At 32.9% G+C, this 18,149-nt stretch overlaps 2 protein-coding genes across 3 annotated transcripts in view; one reads left to right on the forward strand and one right to left on the reverse strand.

Moving 5' to 3' along the window:
• LOC108686604 (serine/threonine-protein phosphatase 2A 56 kDa regulatory subunit epsilon isoform) overlaps positions 1–12,605 on the reverse strand; it is a 35,588-nt gene extending 22,983 nt beyond the window's left edge. The window contains exons 1-3 of one of the 2 annotated variants that reach the window (XM_018192002.1): positions 12,587–12,605; positions 11,199–11,498; positions 3,760–3,956 (exon numbers count right to left, since the gene is read on the reverse strand). In XM_018192002.1, coding sequence (XP_018047491.1) covers positions 3,760–3,956; positions 11,199–11,337 — 336 coding nt within the window. In that variant the 5' untranslated portion in view covers positions 11,338–11,498; positions 12,587–12,605. Of the gene's footprint in view, positions 1–3,759; positions 3,957–11,198; positions 11,499–12,586 lie in introns of those variants that run through there. The other variant, XM_018192001.1, reaches the window with a different exon arrangement.
• Positions 12,606–12,659: 54 nt separating this feature from the next.
• Positions 12,660–17,354, forward strand: LOC108686605 (JNK1/MAPK8-associated membrane protein). The gene is given in 5 exon segments (XM_018192003.1): positions 12,660–12,925; positions 12,927–13,033; positions 15,847–16,314; positions 16,646–16,815; positions 16,883–17,354. Coding segments are annotated over 5 exon segments (1,128 nt in total). The 5' UTR covers positions 12,660–12,835; the 3' UTR covers positions 17,176–17,354.
• The last annotated feature ends 795 nt before the right edge of the window (positions 17,355–18,149 follow it).

Genomic DNA, 18,149 nt, shown 5'->3' on the forward strand with positions numbered 1-18,149 from the left:
ATATATATATATATGCAGTCATTTTCGAGATAAATTTATTTAAAATATATATGGATATATATATGGATTTTAAATAAATTTATCTCGAAAATGACTGCACCGATTGCTTTCGATCTTTCAACACAATCAATTATTAATAATCCCTCCAAATTCAATTAGATCTACTAGCACTTTAAAACTGAAAACTTATTGTAATAAATAAATATTTGATAAATATTCAAATAGTCATTTCTAAAATTTTATTTGATAAATATTCACTTTAAGGGAGATTTCTCCGATGACAATGATCTTTACATATGTTGTCAAGGTCATGACTTCCAACAAGTTTTAATTGTCGCTCGTTATACGTTAAAAAGTTATTAACAACAAAAGATTTTAAAAATGTCTTGTTTCTGTCACATACAATATTCAAAACTATCTCACATCCTTCTCTATTTACGTAATAACTTTCCACGCGAAACAAAATCCATCTCACCTCCTCCCCTGTCTAAGAGCGTATGATTTTCTATGTGAAGTGTGAAGTTCACCCCACCTCCTTCCTCCCTAGGGACGTTCAACTTTCCACGCGAAGCAAGATCCATCTGCATAAAAAATTGTCTGTGCCTAGGCAGAAGGGGAGATGGATTTCGCTTCATGTAAAAAGTCATACGCGCCTAATCGGTCTATCCCATATGTCCCCCCTGCTTGGAGTCATCCAACTTTCAACGCAAAATGGAAGAATAATTAGGAACTTTAATTGTTAATAACTTTTTAACGAACGACAACTAAAACTTGTTGCAGGTCATGATCTTGACAACATATGTAAAGATCATTGTCATTGGAGGAACTTCCCTTAAAGTGAATATTTATTAAATAAAATCTCAGAAATGACTAAATATTTATCACAATAAGTTCTCAGACTTTAAGACTTTGATAGTAGATCTAATTGAATTTGGAGGTCACTCAGAGTCATAACTATACAGAGTGAGGCATTTGAAGTGTCACGAGCTATTATCCTTAAAAGTATGTGTCGAATCACAAATATGTTCAGACAAAAGTTTTGTGACTTCGAAGAGGATGGTATCATAAGATGGTACCATTGATTTGACCTTAGATGGCGGTTTTGTCAAGGCAAAATCACTATTAATTTTTTAAACGGAATGCCCCATTTTTCATTGCGTATTCAAGTAACATATCTCAAGAGCTTTTCAAAACACTATAATGGAATATTTTTTCATTACTTTTCAAATTACAAGACTTTGAAGGCTACAGTACCGCCAGCATTAACATTACTCAAGATACTCCAATCGACTAAAATTTCTTCAGTGCACTCTGTTGTTCAGAGTGCTCCGGATAATATTTATTAAAATCAAGGCCATTGAAAGTTCCTCTTATTTTTATTTTTACATAAAAATAAATTTTTAATGCAAGAATGAAAATAAGAGGAACAACCTCCAAGGCCTACACAACAAATATTATCTAAGTTATAATCCTAAACAACATTTAAGAAGTTTTAGCCGGTCGAACACTTCGGGTAATGCTACCGGCGATACAATAGCCTTCAAGTCTTATAACTTGAAAAGTACTTAACGAAAAAATATTCTATTACAGTGTTTTGAAAAACTCTCGAGATAAGCTACAAGAATATGCAATGAAAAATAAGGGGTTTAAAAAATTAAAAATGTTCTGACCTAGACAACGACACCCAAGGTCAAACCAATAGTATCATCTTACGTTCTCCTCAAAGTAAAAACTTTTGTCTAAGCATATTTTTTATTCAATGCATACTTTCAGAGATAATACTTTAAATGTTTGTAACACTTTAAATGCCCCACTTTGTACAAGAGACTTTTCCGATGATCTTGACTTTGATAACATATAGAGTAGAATATTATAAACCTTAAGGAAACATTTTGATATTATATTTATATTTAGCATACTAAAGAATAAAAAATCTTGTGCACTATTTGATAAATTTGTTAATATTTTATGTATTTTATTAATTATTTTAATGCAAATGTTGAAATGGTGGCGAGTACTCTTATTATCCGCCTAGTGCTCATATTACCCTTTAAAGGATAATATGAGCATCCTTAGGGGTAATATGAGCACAGGAATTTAAATTCTTTATTTGATAATTTAAATTTATTTTTTTTAACTTTATTTAAATATCTTCTTAATGTCTGACGAGAAACTTCACATTGATGAGCCGTGGACTTCTGTCTTTACCCATTTTCTACAACTAAAAGCACAGTCTTCTTCATAATGTTTGCTATTTAATAAATATATTTAATAAGTATATTTAATATTAAATATTTTTAAAAGTAACATTATTTCACCATTTGTGAATGTCTGAGAGATAATATTATATCTCAAAACACGTAGTGTCTCAGTGCTAAGACAAAAAAATTTTTTTATTATTCTTTAATTGAAAACCGTTTTATATATGAGGAATGATTTCTCCGTTAAAATCATTTTTATAAGCTGCAACTGATATTTTCTAAATTCATTTATTTACGTAATCTATATGTATATACAGTTTCGTCAAAGTCAAAATTTGATACTTCGCGAGGCTCTTTTGTAAGAAATTATGTTTATTTATTTTATTAAATAAATCGTTTTATTAATGTTTCATTAATTGCAGGATTTTCTCTAATCAATAAGGCTGACTTAAAAAAGAAAGATTTTATCGAAGCATCCAAATCAGTAATTAATAATGCATAAGACTGGGAAAGTCAACGAACTTTTTCGGAAAAAAGTAAAAAAGTAATTAAATTACAATAAACAGTGCATATTCTAATGTTATAATGTTAAAAAAAAACCGAATCTTATAATACAATATCAAGATTATATTAGTTGATTTTAATGAAAATATAATTTTAATATAATCTTATAAAATTATAAAAATGTATTCTTAATAATCTTAATAAAAATATAATTATAAACTCTAAGGATTTTATTTCAAACTTGTTTTTTCTATTTTTCTTAATTCGCGAGATATTCATCTAGTAGCGAAAAATAATTCATAATTAAATTTAATTCTACATTTAAAAATATACATTTAATTTTTGTATAATAATTTTAGTATATACTTTTTTAAATATTCATATTTCTAAATTTAGAAATATTGTGCATTTATTACATCAAATGCGATAACTTGAATGATAATGACAAATCCGATTAAAATTAGACTGTAATCGAGTAATCAGATCTATGCCCTGTTGCCTAATCAGTACCTAATCCGGCGACCTGATCAGTGCCTAATCCGACAGCCTGATCAGAACTATTTGATACGTGGAGTTATCACACTAGGGCTCTATTAGGGCATCGAATCTGAACTGGATCTGGAAGTAGAGCAAGCCGTACGTGGACCTGAGAAGGGTTTTACGAAAATTTTTAGTTGCTCTTAAAAGCATTTAGTTTTGTAATAGTAATTATTTTTTTATTTGTAGTTTGGATTGCTAACTTGGCATGAATCTTAACACTCTCACCTTTAAACAGATTTTTATTAAATTGCTTGAGCACTAAAAGCAGGAATAGAGCACTAAATTAGCACCAAATTAGCACTTAATTTTAATATATATATTATTTTACTTTTCAGTGACCGAAGTGCTAACTTGACGGAAGTCACGCCAGCATCTCCTTATAATACATTATTTTTTTCGTATAGATATATTTAACATATATTAAAAGCATTATTCAATACAAAAAAATGGAATACTATTTTTAATTCTAATAATTTTCTTATATTTTATCATAATTCTTTTATTAAATACATACCATCTTGATAGTTTCCGGATAAATAGGCTCGGTGAGGACACCTCGCCCTGCTGTGATATATTCGACTAATTCATTGAGCGTACTTCGTTTAATTTCCTTGCCTTTGAGATCAGCCATTGGATCCATGAAATCGAATGCCACGCAGCATTGACGTAATTTTTTGATAAATAATTCCTCCTGCTCTGCAGCGTTAACATCTGCAACAAACAAATAGTCTTAATATAACTTATAATTTTACACATTTCAAATCCCTTCTGCAACAATCTCCCTAAGTGTACATTATAAAGAAAAACATCAAGAAAAGTTACAGAACCGACATATCCTCTTATCTGAGTTGTCTGATGTTTCTCGTTATAAATAATTCATTCATTATATGTGCAAAACGAAATCGGAGAGTAAAGTGCTAGGTGAAATATTTTTAATTCTCTGCTGCAAGAAGCTCAATAAAATGTTATCATTTCGTTTGCTTCTAAATTTGTAAGCAAACAATTTAATTGAGCTGATAGAAACTAGAAGCGTACAAGTTACACGAGTCACGAGAGAATAGAATGATCGAATGCTGAAATGATTCTACAAACGAATTATAATATGTAGTGTACATCTTTCAACTAAAACTTTTCGACGAATAATCTAAGATTTTTATCTCTCTAACTCAACTCTGACTCGCTTAAAATTAAAACGCAAGATTTCGTGTTACTCGTTAATACATATCACAGAAGTCTCTTATGGAAAATACCTTATGATCTTAATAGACAAAATATTTTTGCTTCCGCCAAATTTTCATCGATTAGAAACGGATTGGTCAAAGATAAACTGATTAAAGAAAAATTGGTCAACGAATTTCATATTTACATTTTTAAAGATTTTGATCAAATTCCAACTTAATCGGAAATTATTATATAATATTCGTATCTACTATTTTATTAACATTTTGTTAAGATTCATTTTTTATTTAATATATAAAAACAAGGTTCAAGACAACAAATTCTATTATATAATATAATTAGACATTTTTTTTGAATGCTACTATTAGTTGAATCAATTACCCATTAAATTAATTGGAATTTAATCTCAAAATCGTCCTCAAACATTATTTAAAAAATAATTTTTTCTTTATAGTTGTAATAAAAGAATATTATTATATGTTTATATACAGGATGGGCCGAAAGTTCGGCCCACCCTGTATATGATACAATCGAATATCTTATTAAAAAGTGAATTTTTGAGAAAACAACATTCACACAAGTATTAAGGTTTGGAATAATACATTGAATGGCGAGACTTATTTGACTTTGAGTATAAGTATAGAGAAGTCAAATTCAACTTTAAAATTTTGAATGGAAACTCTCACTTCTATTCATTATTCTTGTAACTGACGTTAAGATCTTTTCAAAGTATTATAAAGAAATTCCTTTCGATCTTGATAACATTTGTCAAACTCAAGATCATTGCAAGTTGTTTCTTCTATTTTCATTTTTATGTTAAAAATAAAAATGAGAGGAACAACTTTCAATTTTGATTTTGACTAATGTTATCATGACCCTAAATAATATTCAATGGATTTTAGCCGTCGAAGGATCTATGAAATTAGTACAACATTATATTAATACAAATAAAAAAATAATAATAGTTCTAGCAGCTCTCTCTCTCTCTCTCTCTCTCTCTCTCTCTCTCTCTCTCTCTCTCTCTCTCTCTCCATAGTTCTATAGTTTTATATAAAAATAAAAATAAATTCAGCATATTTTATATAAAAAAAGCAAATATAAAAGTATGATGTGCTAACTTTGCGAATCTAGCACAATTTTCCTCTAAAATACAAGAAAATGATCAATGTTAGCACTTTCAGCAACAATACCTGATAGTTCTACTAAAAATCTATTAATATATTCATTTTGAAAACAAAATTTCAACAATTTCTAATTTTTATACATTTTATATATAGAATTTTATATATAGAAAACTCTTTTTAGTTTGACCCACGTATGATGCTTCACAACCCAAGCAATTGATCTTATAAATGATCACATCATACATCACAACATACACGAGACATACTTATTATTATCTAATAAATTTTTATCGGTCGTTATAAATTTTTTTCAGCATATGAGCAATCATAAAATAAATTTGCGATTAAGTGTAGAAATCGGAATATATTTTTCGGAGTTAATATAAGGAATGGTAAAGAATGTTCTCTTCCCTGGTAAGGTAAGAATTGTCAGCATCATCATATTATATTATAGATAATTTTATTATCTATAATATCTTTATTATCTATAATGTCTTTCTTGTAAAAGAGCATTTTAAATCTTTGTATAATTGTGACAAATATAAAATATTAAAAGATTAATTTTTATATATAATATTATATTTTATAATTTTAATAATATTATACCCTTCTTGTAACAGGATTGTTGAAATAAAAATTCAAGTGTTTGAAAAGGTTTATGATGGAAAAAAATGATCATTTCTTCTTATCAGACAAATATCTAAAAAACTAATACTATTGTTTTTTTCGATTATAAACTGCAATCTTTCATATAAAGAATTGAAAGAATTCAGAAAAATATTTTTCGGAATAGAAAGCAGAATGTCGATATATTTTACGGAAAGGAAGTTAAAAGAATAACAATTCTAATGCAGAGATTTCTAAGTTTTGCATACTAGGTAAACAATAATTGATGACAATGGAGAACTCATTGGAATACTAAATAATGCTTATCAACCTTATTAAACATAAAATAAGTAAAGTCTAATACAAGTTGATTGAAAAAGTTGATTGAAATTAAAAATTCTTCTAAAGAAATATTCGTATTTTATGAAATAAAATATCATCTCTTAATTATGTTTTAAATGCTTTTCACTGCTAAGTTTATCAGGACGTTAGTCCTGAAAAGTGAAACTACATCCAATGAGACTAAACGATGATCCGATCTCAATTTGCAATCATTCAGTATGTTTTGATCAATATATAAAATATATTACTAATTTCCAGTTCTACAAACACTAGCTACAAACATGGTAGCTATCAAGTGCGATTTGAACTTTATTAAAAGACAAGCAATCAAAATTAACGAGTCGATGCAAAAAGCTCCAGTTTATAATCGTGATACATTTTTAGAAAATCATAACATTTCTTTACCGATTCTTTAGCAATTTTGTAGAGTTTATAAAATTTGATAAAGAAATGACGATAAGCTACAAATGAATATGATTAAAATTTAAGTATTTATTTATTTGTATTCCAAATTATATATATTATGTCAATAAAAACATTTTAACATTTAAAATGATATTTTTAAATTGTTTCCAAAATTGCATACTTAGAATTTGTTTAAACAAAAATTGAGTTATTATTAAATTATTAGTGAATATGTTCAAAAAATTCATAACAACCTAAATTATAACGAAATTCACAAGAGTTAATAACAAATTTCTCATGTGTAATATGGCTTTTTAATTGCAATTGAAAGGTGAAAGTGTTTTTAATATTTTTTACATACACATCATAAACTATTACATACACATTTCATTCAGTGTATACTTACTAATTTCTTTTTCTTGTTATAGATACAATATTATTTAATAGAAGTATTGCAGAGAAAACTGTATCAGAAAAAAATTTTAAACTGCTTAGGAAAAATGTTATCATATGTTCAAGATTGAAATGGAAGAAAATAAATAAGCGAAATATATGACAACTGCAATATTACTCAGGATTTAACATGTAGTTTGCCAAAACATGAAATGGCATTATCTTTATTAATAAATAAAACACATAGTCAGTCCATCAATGTATTGAATGACTTATGGCTCCTGCAGACAGGATACTGTAACGCTTGCTGCGGCGGAAGTTAGCATAGTAACCAATCATTCTTTCATTTTTATGAAAAGTGATAAACTGATTAACTCTCACGCCAATTTCCAAGAGTTGTCGCGTTGTGTACAGGACTTATTACTGTTGTCAGAGAAGAGCAAGAAATTACATAATTCTTTTACAATACTAATACATTATAAGTAAAGTATTATGCAAAACAAAAGCTCTATATAAAGCTAATAGGACGAAATAGAAACAAATCAGACCTATCGGAATTTTTAGTATTACGGTTGGCAAATTAATATTTCTTACGATTGGCAGATTAATATTTCTTTTTTTTTTTTAAGAATAAATCATTATGTTTCTTCTAATATATTTTTAATGCTTCAAACAGTATTATAAAAAAACATATTTAAAACATATTAAAAACATCAATTAAACATGTTTTAAACTGTTTAAAACATGTTTTTTACCCTGTTTAACGTTCATTTTATATAGATTGTACTATTAATGATAATTTTATACCGTGTGTCATTTGGAAAAAAATCGTAACGTTTGCATGAGCGACGTTTTTAATGAATTTCTGTAACTTACAAACGTGAATAACTTTAGAAAAAAAAATCTCAAATTTTTTTCGCGAAACACGTGCCTCATATTTTTATCTGTAGCATATATTATATGTCAGCAAATTTAAAAAAAAATAAAATGATGTTTTAAAGATGCCCGATTTGACATAGAATGCCTCATTGTAAATATAATAAAGTCATTTTAAGAAGAAAACATAAAATATTAACTTATTTTCAATGGTACAAATTAATACAAACTCAATTGTGTTAATTTTTGCCCTTATGTTTTTTTTAAATCCTGTTAGCTTAAATATTAAATTAACAGCGCCATTGTTTCTTGGAAATGACACACAATATAGAATTGTTTTTGGTAGTACAAATTCAATCCTATTGATTTCGGATATTATTTTTCTTTTTTTTTTTTATTTTGAATTAATCCTGCCAGTTTAATTATTAAGCACCATCATGATTTTTTTTCCAAAATGGCACACAGTACAAAATTATCATTAATAATATAAAATGTATACAATGTAATAGTATACAATATGTATAATACAAATGCAATAGTACAGGAAATAGTAGCGCGTAAATCGAAGATATATTTTGCGTAGATAGCGTAATTTTACAATTTTAAACAACTTAGAGATGAATATGACTTTGCTCCAAGAGGGAAATCCCTTAAGGGTTGCATTGTGAAAATCCTCAGCGCAGAAATGCGATTGGATAATTTTCTTTATGCATATATTTATGAGACTGCAAGTTTGTGTGGATATATCGGATATTAGTCCAGCAACCTTATGATTGTGCAGCTTATGTTATATTTTGTGTATAATAATATTAGTCGATTCTTATATTTTATGACCGTGTTAAATAATGCCTTATGGTGCTAATACAATCCTCCTTGGTTCATGACATCTTGGACAGCTTAATTAGATTGTACTTAAGATCCTAAAGCTGTCTACATTACTAATTAAGTCATAATTTTTGTAAAACAATTTCTTTTTTCATCTTTTACAGATTCAAAAATCCTATTCCAAAATTTTTTCTTAAGATTTCAATTTTAAAATTTGTTGTCGTTCTCGATATAAACTCCACCTCACAGACATTAATGAATATATTAATGAATATATTTTAATTCTGGAAAAAGATTTTCGAATTTGTAAAAGAGGAAAAAAGTAATTATTATACAAAAATTACGATTTTTAGTCGATAATACAGACGGCTTTGGGATTTCCCTTGGGATTCTCTTAAAATCTTAAAAATATAAGATCTTAAATAAACGATCTTGAATATAAGATCCTATGAATATCCATAGCTCTAAGGACTATAAGTCCGCATATTCTGTATACGTCTACCGACAGTTGTCGGTATCGTTGAATAGCAACAGCCAATAAGAATCGCGCTTTTTTCCTAGGATCGTCCTTGCCATTGGCTATTATTAGTTATCGACACCGACAACTATCGATGTAGATATGTACCAACGTGATGAGCCCTGATGATAAAATTACTGCCAATTATTCCAAAGTTCAGTATAGTGCCCTGCCCCCTTCGATTTTTTTATAATTTTGTAAATTTGTGTAATTTCATACGTAGAATATATTTCGAGAATGAAAATCATCGTTCAAATCTCGTTTTTTTATTATTTAAACTTCCAAGTTTTTAATGTCGGTAAGTTGGAAAATGATAATTTAATGATACTTTACAACTGCGCATGCTCATTAATATCTATTTGCTTTTCTCTGCTTTAATTAAATAAAAAGACTTTTATAAGTCTGTGGTCTTTATATAAGTCTGTGTTAAAACCATGAATTTTTTTTAAGTTGTAATTTTTATATAATTAAGTTGTTGATTTTTTATTATTATTAAGTTATTCGATTACTAAATATCCCTTTTTATACTTAATTTTTTTATACTTAACTGAACTAATATTATTATTTCACAAATATCAATATTAATGACAACATTAAGTTAAAAAAGATACTTTAATTATATTAAATTCATAAATGACATCAATGAACATGCGCAGTTGTAAAATATCATTAAATTATCATTTTCAAAATTGCCGTCATCAAAAAATTAAATATGAAATTAAATATGAAATTAAATAACAGAAAACGAGATTTAAACGACGATTTTTCTTCTCAGAATATATTTTACATGAAAATACATAAATTTATAAAATTACAAGAAAATCGAAAGGAAAGATGCTGAACATTTAATCAAAGATATTATATCTACTTAAGCCATGTCGCTCACGAAAAAGTACTAAATCCACATAAAATTGGAAACTTTGTCAAACATTCTCTATATCGTCTTTCTCAGCAGCATGATTTTACAGATTAAGAATCCTTCATATTTTATTGTTTTATTACTAAAAGATAAAAGAATGTTGAATCAAGATACCGAAAGAAACGAGTCAACGTATTCGCATAAAATAAAAGACATCAAGTGACTGAATGAGTTTGCACAAATTTTACATAATTCCTTACAAGATCATGGCAATTTTTGTTTTTGACATTCCGTTTAAATTTCTTTAAAATCTTTTTCATCTCGCTTTCTATAGAAAATATATTGCAGTTTTCTAGCTCAGAATAACTAATAGTAATTATACACACACACACACACACACACACACACACACACACACACACACACACACACACACACACACACACACACACACACACACACACACATATACATAATTTATCCAAGATCTGAGAATCAAGCTCACTTTTCCCTGTCGGTAGACAGACACGGAACATTTGAAACAAACAGAAAGATCTCTCTTTGTCACATTCAGTGATAGCTTAACTTAAAGATGACAATTATGCACTTTTGTGTGCAAAATTAATGTGTGTGTGTGTGTGTGTGTGTGTGTGTGTGTGCGCGCGCGCGCGCGTGTGTGTAATAGTTGAATAAACTATTTTAGAGTTTTTGCAATTATGTATAAGAATTTATGTACACTGGTTTAGCCAAATATGTATTAACTCAATATCAAACATGTAAACTTGTACTTGTTCATGACTGATATTTTTCTCCAAATGTAGACTAACCTTTAAGCAAAGGCAACTGCTGAAGCTCAACATCCTGCGAGTTGCGATAGCGGGAGGAGCCCTGCGACTTCTTGGATTTCTTCTTGAGAGATCGCTTGGCGAAGGGATCTATCCTGTCGACGAAGGCCCCTGACGACATTTTGGCATTAACAGAGGCACTATCCTGGTGAAGCTCAAACGGGAGCGCTCGCGTCTGTTTTCCTCTGGATGTTCTGAACCTTTCCGCAAACAGCGGGCTGGTCTCACGACTAAAGACCAAGATCACCTCCGCCCCGAAGAGGCCGCATTCCGTGGCCGCGACTGTGAGACGAATAACACACTCTGAATTCACGAGGAAATGAATGAAAGGCACACACTGTTACCACAATGCACGTCACGCGGCTTTACACCCGATCGCATCAATTCTTCCTCTTTCTCTCCTGCCTGTTCTCAGTCCACACGTTCCTTCAACATACCTTACCATTCATGCTGTGTACCGAACAACGAGAGGAAGTAGCGGAGGTAGAGGACGATGATGAAGTATAATTTGCCAAGGAGGACGTTTGTCGCGCATAGCACACGTGGAGAACTCGTTTCCTCCGGTAGATTAGATCGAGAGAGCTCGCTGACTTTGCTGTTTCCGAAATCTTCAATTTCGTTCACGCAGTACTTGCTCTATCGAACTTTAGCCGGCTTCCTGGTCGTCGCTGTTACCGTCACCGGGAGCGCGATAATCTCCAAATGGCTAGGCGTTGTCACATACGAATGCACGCCCGTGTGCTGCCTGCCTATCTATCTGTCGTCCGTCCGTCCGTCCGTCCGTTTTTTCTTCCTTCCTTCCGCGAACGTAGGTGCTCCCACCTACACCGTGCGAAAAATATGTGAAACGCTATGATACGACGTTGTAAAACGTCCGACCGGCGACTCTGCTTTCTCAATCTCAATTCGGTACCAATTCAATACACTCGCGACGCAAGGTGGATTCAATCGACAACGACAACGGCAGCGGCAGTAGCGCCGGTCAGTGGCAGATAACTGCCGCTGCTGCTGCTGCTGCTGATGATGATAATGATGATGATGACGATTTCGTTAGTGACGAGGACTCTTCTCCGACGATGTCACGGATTGCGTGTCGTTCGCTTGTACGCACGCACGCTCGCACGTACGTACGCACCCACGCACGCACGCAACGTGCGACCGCGCGCACCGAATCGAGTCGTACTGAACCGCCGGTGGCTGAAGAGGGAAAGAGAAGAAGCACCGTTATGAAATAGAACAAGTTGCGCGTACAGTTGATTCGACAGCGCACGGTCGGTAGGAAGTATGGCCGTGGATAATAAGTGTGGCCGTGCGCGCGCGCATACATACATACACACACACGCAGACGCACACACACACACGATATATACAATCGCTTGGAGCAGTCAGCAGACGGGCGCAATCCGTCGTTCCGCCGAGCGGAGAGTGGAGAATATAGAATGGAGAGATGCCGGAGACTCTCAACTATCGACACTCTACCGACGACTCCTTTTCTACAACGGTGACCGGCAACTACCGAATGCCACCAATTGCTATTGCTACTCCGTCTCCACTTCCTCCTCCTCGCTACTCGCACGTCCGATGTACGGTGAACTGCACGACGTTTGGAGTAGACGTGTATGTTAGGAGCAGCTCTCAGTAGCATTGGACACGACCGCCATCAGCTGCTCGCTGCTACGTGGAGGTCTGTCTCTCATTTTCCGATGGAAACGAACGCGACCTTACGTCAGGCGTCGACAGTCGCCGGAACGTGGCTCGACATCGCCTTGCGTCGCTGCTATCGTTACTCTTAACTCTGACTACTCGGCTCGCCTGCGGCCTGCCGTATGACGTGTCTTTCACTATTCTCCACTCGGAAAAGTCTCACTCGCGGAAAAGTCTTCACTTGACTTCGCTTCGCAGTTCGCCACCGCTCCACTCGTCTCACTCGTCGCACGCGCGCGCGCAAACACACCACTCCACCGCCCTGACCAAATCTCTCGCTTGTTCGTCACCACCGCACCGCACCGCACCATGAACCGTTCTGCTTTTAAGCCAGGGAGGTGGGGGGGGAGGGGGGAGGTCTCCAATGTCCGTTCGCGATGTTCCGCGAGGTGAATCACACGCGGAGAAAAAGGATTCGAATCTCGAGACTGTCACGTCGCACACCGTCGCCCACCTTCACTTATAGAAAATCAAGTCAAGAGGTGCCCTGCGTGCCTGAAAATAGTAACATGTACTCGGCAATTGTCGACCGAAGGTGACCGAATATCGACGGAAGTGGTCGAGCGCGGCAGGTGGCGGTAGCGTCACGCGCACGCCCGGCATGTCGTTGGTAGCGACACGCCATTGGCCACAGATCGCCGACCAATCGCGTATCGATCGCCACTAACTGTCCGTTGCATTTGCGATCGATTCCTGCTGCTTGCGGACGTCGTGGTCAATTCGTCGCGAGCAATCGTCGCGCTGAAAGATAAAATCGCACAAAGGATGGCGCGACGCATGGCTCGATCGTTATTGACGAATCACGTTGCCGCGTTACGTATATCGTGTACTGATGGCTAATATATCTCTCTCTCTCGCTCGCTCGCTCTTTCCATCTCTTATCTTACATCGATTCTCAGATAATTTTCACTTCTGTGACGTCATAACTCAGTTGAATGCGCATTCCATTTACATTCTGACTAGTAAGATTCAACTGAGTTTTTATATAATCTGCATCAAGACCTGTATTTTAGTGAGTTTCGTAAACTCACTTTAAAATTGAGATTATGAACCTGTGTTGTCATATTATAAATTTTTACCAAAATAAGCAAATAGAGACGTTTTTATTCGGAGTTAGGGCCTACACACAATAAAAATATTAGAAACAGGAATAAATATTAAAAAAATTTCAACCTATCAAATGTCAGTTATATCGGAATATATACTTTCTGATAGATTGAAATCTTAATATTTATTCCTATTCTTAATATTTCCTCTATTGTGTGCAGGATCTTACAATTCTAAATTTATCAGAACCATTCCCGCAGTTGCGCAGTAACAGCGTGAATTTTAATTGGCTGTTCCAGTACATCAGCGCTATTATACGTAGAAAGTGCATGTTGGGGAACATTTGATTGGTTATTTCCAGTATCACCATTATGTGCAATGTTTTATCTTGTATATTTTCATCATATGTCAAAGAAGTGCGATCGACTTTTATCTATTATGGGTGCAATCCACTTGATGCTACAAACGCTTTGGAAACATTTGACTGACCACTCAGAAGAAAGATTTCACTAATTGATTGAATCAAAAAATGCTCGAAATATTTGCAGTAATGGACCGTATTGCAAAAGTACTAAAAAGTACTAAAAAAAGTATTTAAAATGCCTAGATTTAGAGGATCGAATGTTTTTTTGCAACAGCCTATATGAAGTGTTGATTTCAAAATGCAAGCTTCAGATTGGCTGTCGCAACAAACTTGCGATCGGCTTGCAATTAACTACATAAAACCGGCTTAAGACTTCCTTAAATTTATCTTCAGATAATGTACGAATTATTTCATTGGCTGCTGAGCATCTAAAGATAAAATTAAGAAAGCCTTAAGCACAAGGTCTGACTATGAATACGGACATTAGAATGCTGATTGAATGATCTAAAAGAATACACCAATAACAGCGTGCGTTCATTCAACTGTTGAGTCCTCTGAACGCAACCAATTCTTGCAAACATCATTTGCAAGACGGACTATGAAATCCACCAATCATCCATTAAATAGCCATTTCTAATAAACAGAAATCAGTTCGTGATTGCTAAGTCATATGATTGCAATGACCAATCAGAAACAAACTTAACACGTCGCTCTTTTCTTATAGGACTTTAGTGCAACCAAGAAGAGAATAGATCTGTTCTTTTTAGCTGAACTTTTACACTAGTTCATCTTTCTTTCTTTTCTCTTTAGGAGGAAAGAAGAAAAAGAAAGATGAACTAGTGCAAAAATTCCAAAAAGAACACGGCCAATGCTATGTATTTAAGATTGCTGCTAAAATAAGAAAAAGGAACTTTATTTACGAGTTTGATCGAAGGATTTTATTGACTATGGAAAAAAAGGAGGAAAGAGCTAATTATAGTTTGAGAACCTCGATTACGATGAATTTAATACATAATGAACTAACAATGTAATGAATTAGAAATTACATCTTTGCGTCATATATATAATTCAAAGGTTAGGGTTCAATGCGCCTAATTTCCCTCACTCGAAGGAATTTAAAAAAAAAAAACCTTAAACGATTAATATCTCGGGCCACGGGACAAAGCGATGCATATTTCTGCCAGATTCTTTTGTTTCATGCAAAAACGCGTCGAATAAGCCCAATTTCATTGATTTTTGAGATAGTCTGAATAATTACCAAAATCAACACATTTTTGAAGTTAAAACAACCGCTTACTGTCGCTTAGTGTCACCACAATGTTTCGTGGCTGTAACAGTTTTCCTAACCTGAATAGTCAACTTTGACGACTAATATCTCTGTTCGCAAGACAGAGCAATTCTTTTTTCTGTCAGATTCTTTCATTGTATGCAAAAATGCGTCGAACAAGTCTAATTTCATTTATTTTTGAGATACGGGCTGTACTTGTATACTTAATTACTCTCTTTATTTTTAAGCTGTCTCAAGAAAAGCGATATCATGAATGTCCTTATACGATGTCCCGGATTATACTGTGGCAGGGAATTGTTGCCAGATGGAAATTGGAGCAATTGTGGAGCTTGTCCGCGTGGCTTCCGCGCTAACGCCTCATCGGCATGCGAGCCCTGTGAGGACGCGCCAATGTTCTATGATTGGCTGTACCTGGGCTTCATGGTCTTGTTAGCTTTGGTGCTGCACTGGTTCTGCATTGACATGGTCGCAATGCGTCGTAATATACCCAAAGAGGTGATCGCCCTTCATCTCTCTGCATTATTCGAAGTAGTCCTGGCATCCCTCATAGTCCTTCAGCTAACAGATCCCATTGGATCGTTCAACATTAAGTCATGCAAGGCAAAAAAGTTATCGGACTGGTACACACTACTGCATAATCCGAATCCTAATTACGAAGCAACTTTACACTGCACGCAAGAGGCAATTTATCCATTGTTAGTACAGTTACCTATATATCAAATTAATTTACCCATATGAAAATAAAAATTTTTGTTAAGTATTTTTCTCTAGACTATAAACTATTTTTGTGATATAATGAAGATTAATAGAATTACAGCAATAGATGAAATCTTTATTGGCTACTTTTAATTTCTAATCAAATAATAAAATTACCAGTTTAATGTTAGAGTAATACTACGGAAAATTTATTAGCTTGTCACAGAATGCATTCCAATTTTCCAAAGTTAAATAAAAACCATTATTTTCCTCAGATATTTTATATTAATTACAGAATATCTTCCAACATATTATTTTATGATCTTACAGATACACTATGGTTTTTGTCTTCTACGCTTTAGGAATAGTTCTCATGCTGTTAATAAGGCCACTAATAGCTAAGAAATTTTTACCAAAACAGGGAAAGTTTTCTATTTACGCAGCGTTGTATTTCTATCCAATCCTTGCACTGCTACATGCCGTGGGAGGAGGTCTAATATGTATGTTCTATACGTACACCCTAGTAAAACCAATGTGCCAATTACTAATTATATATTTTTTTTACAGATTATTCCTTCCCTTACATTCTTATTATCCTGTCGGTGCTTTCAAATGCAGCGCATTTCGCATTTAAATTGAATCAAACAGTAAAATCATTGTTGTTAAGTTCTATCTCGGATGTAAAGAATGTAATTGTCATTTTGGGCCATTGGTTGCTGCATGGATATGGCGTGATAGCAGTTGCAACTCTTCGGGAAATCACTATTCATCCCACAATGTTGCTTTTAGTTGTATTACCTGCTCTGTTTTATATTATAACGGCGAAATTCACTGATCCACACAAACTGCATATTGAATAAGTCCCCCAAGCAAAACAATATATATATACTGTATAGTGTCTATACGTACTATCTCCCGCATGTTTAAAATTAACATTATTAGGCTGTGTATTTATGTGATAAAGGTGAAATTTTGCGAACAAACACGTGAAAGCATTGTGGGATTCTTTTAATAAAGATTCTCTTTCAATAGTTTGTGTAAAATCTTTCGAAAATGTAAATGTGATAAAAAAAAAGTTGATAGAGAATGGTTGGATTTTTATGAATTTATATAGTTTTCTATAAATTTATATCATTTTCTATCGTCGATCTCGCGAACATCAGGATTGATCAGATATGAATCTTATTATATTTTATCAAAATTTGTACAAGATTCCTAATAAGATTTGAATCAAATCAATGAATTCGCGAACACCAGATTCCATATTTCAAACGATAGGATTCTTTTCTATCGTTCTCTATCATCTTTTTTTTACTAAGGTACAGAGCTCCTAAAAGAAGTTAGCAATTTTTGTATTTGTTTGCTACATATGTATATATTTCATATACATCGAGATACATTTCTTTTGCTACGCGATATAATGATTAGGGTATGACACGAGTACATAACTCAAGTAAAATTTTTTTTCACATTATAATTTGTTTCAATATACGAATGAATGAAGATTTTGCACAAGAAATAACTACGCCCATTTTATTCTGGATTATGACTTAGATTATAACATTAAATACATTCTCTATATGTAATTATATAGAACATTGAGAGAAATAATAATATAATTTAAGTCTCACAAACGGAAGGGGAATATTATATGTTATTATTAGTGCGTTCAGGGAAACTCTATTAGCGCTATTTCTGATCAGACTATCTTCATCGTTTATTAGACATAAAATAAGGATAGAATGACACGAATAATGTCTCTCTGAACACGCCTTATATGTGATACTTAAGCTGCTATTTTGTCTATGTCTTTTTATCGTATGACAAATTTTTC

Source organism: Atta colombica, unplaced genomic scaffold, assembly GCF_001594045.1.
Source record: "Atta colombica isolate Treedump-2 unplaced genomic scaffold, Acol1.0 scaffold187, whole genome shotgun sequence".
Taxonomy (NCBI): domain Eukaryota; kingdom Metazoa; phylum Arthropoda; class Insecta; order Hymenoptera; family Formicidae; genus Atta; species Atta colombica.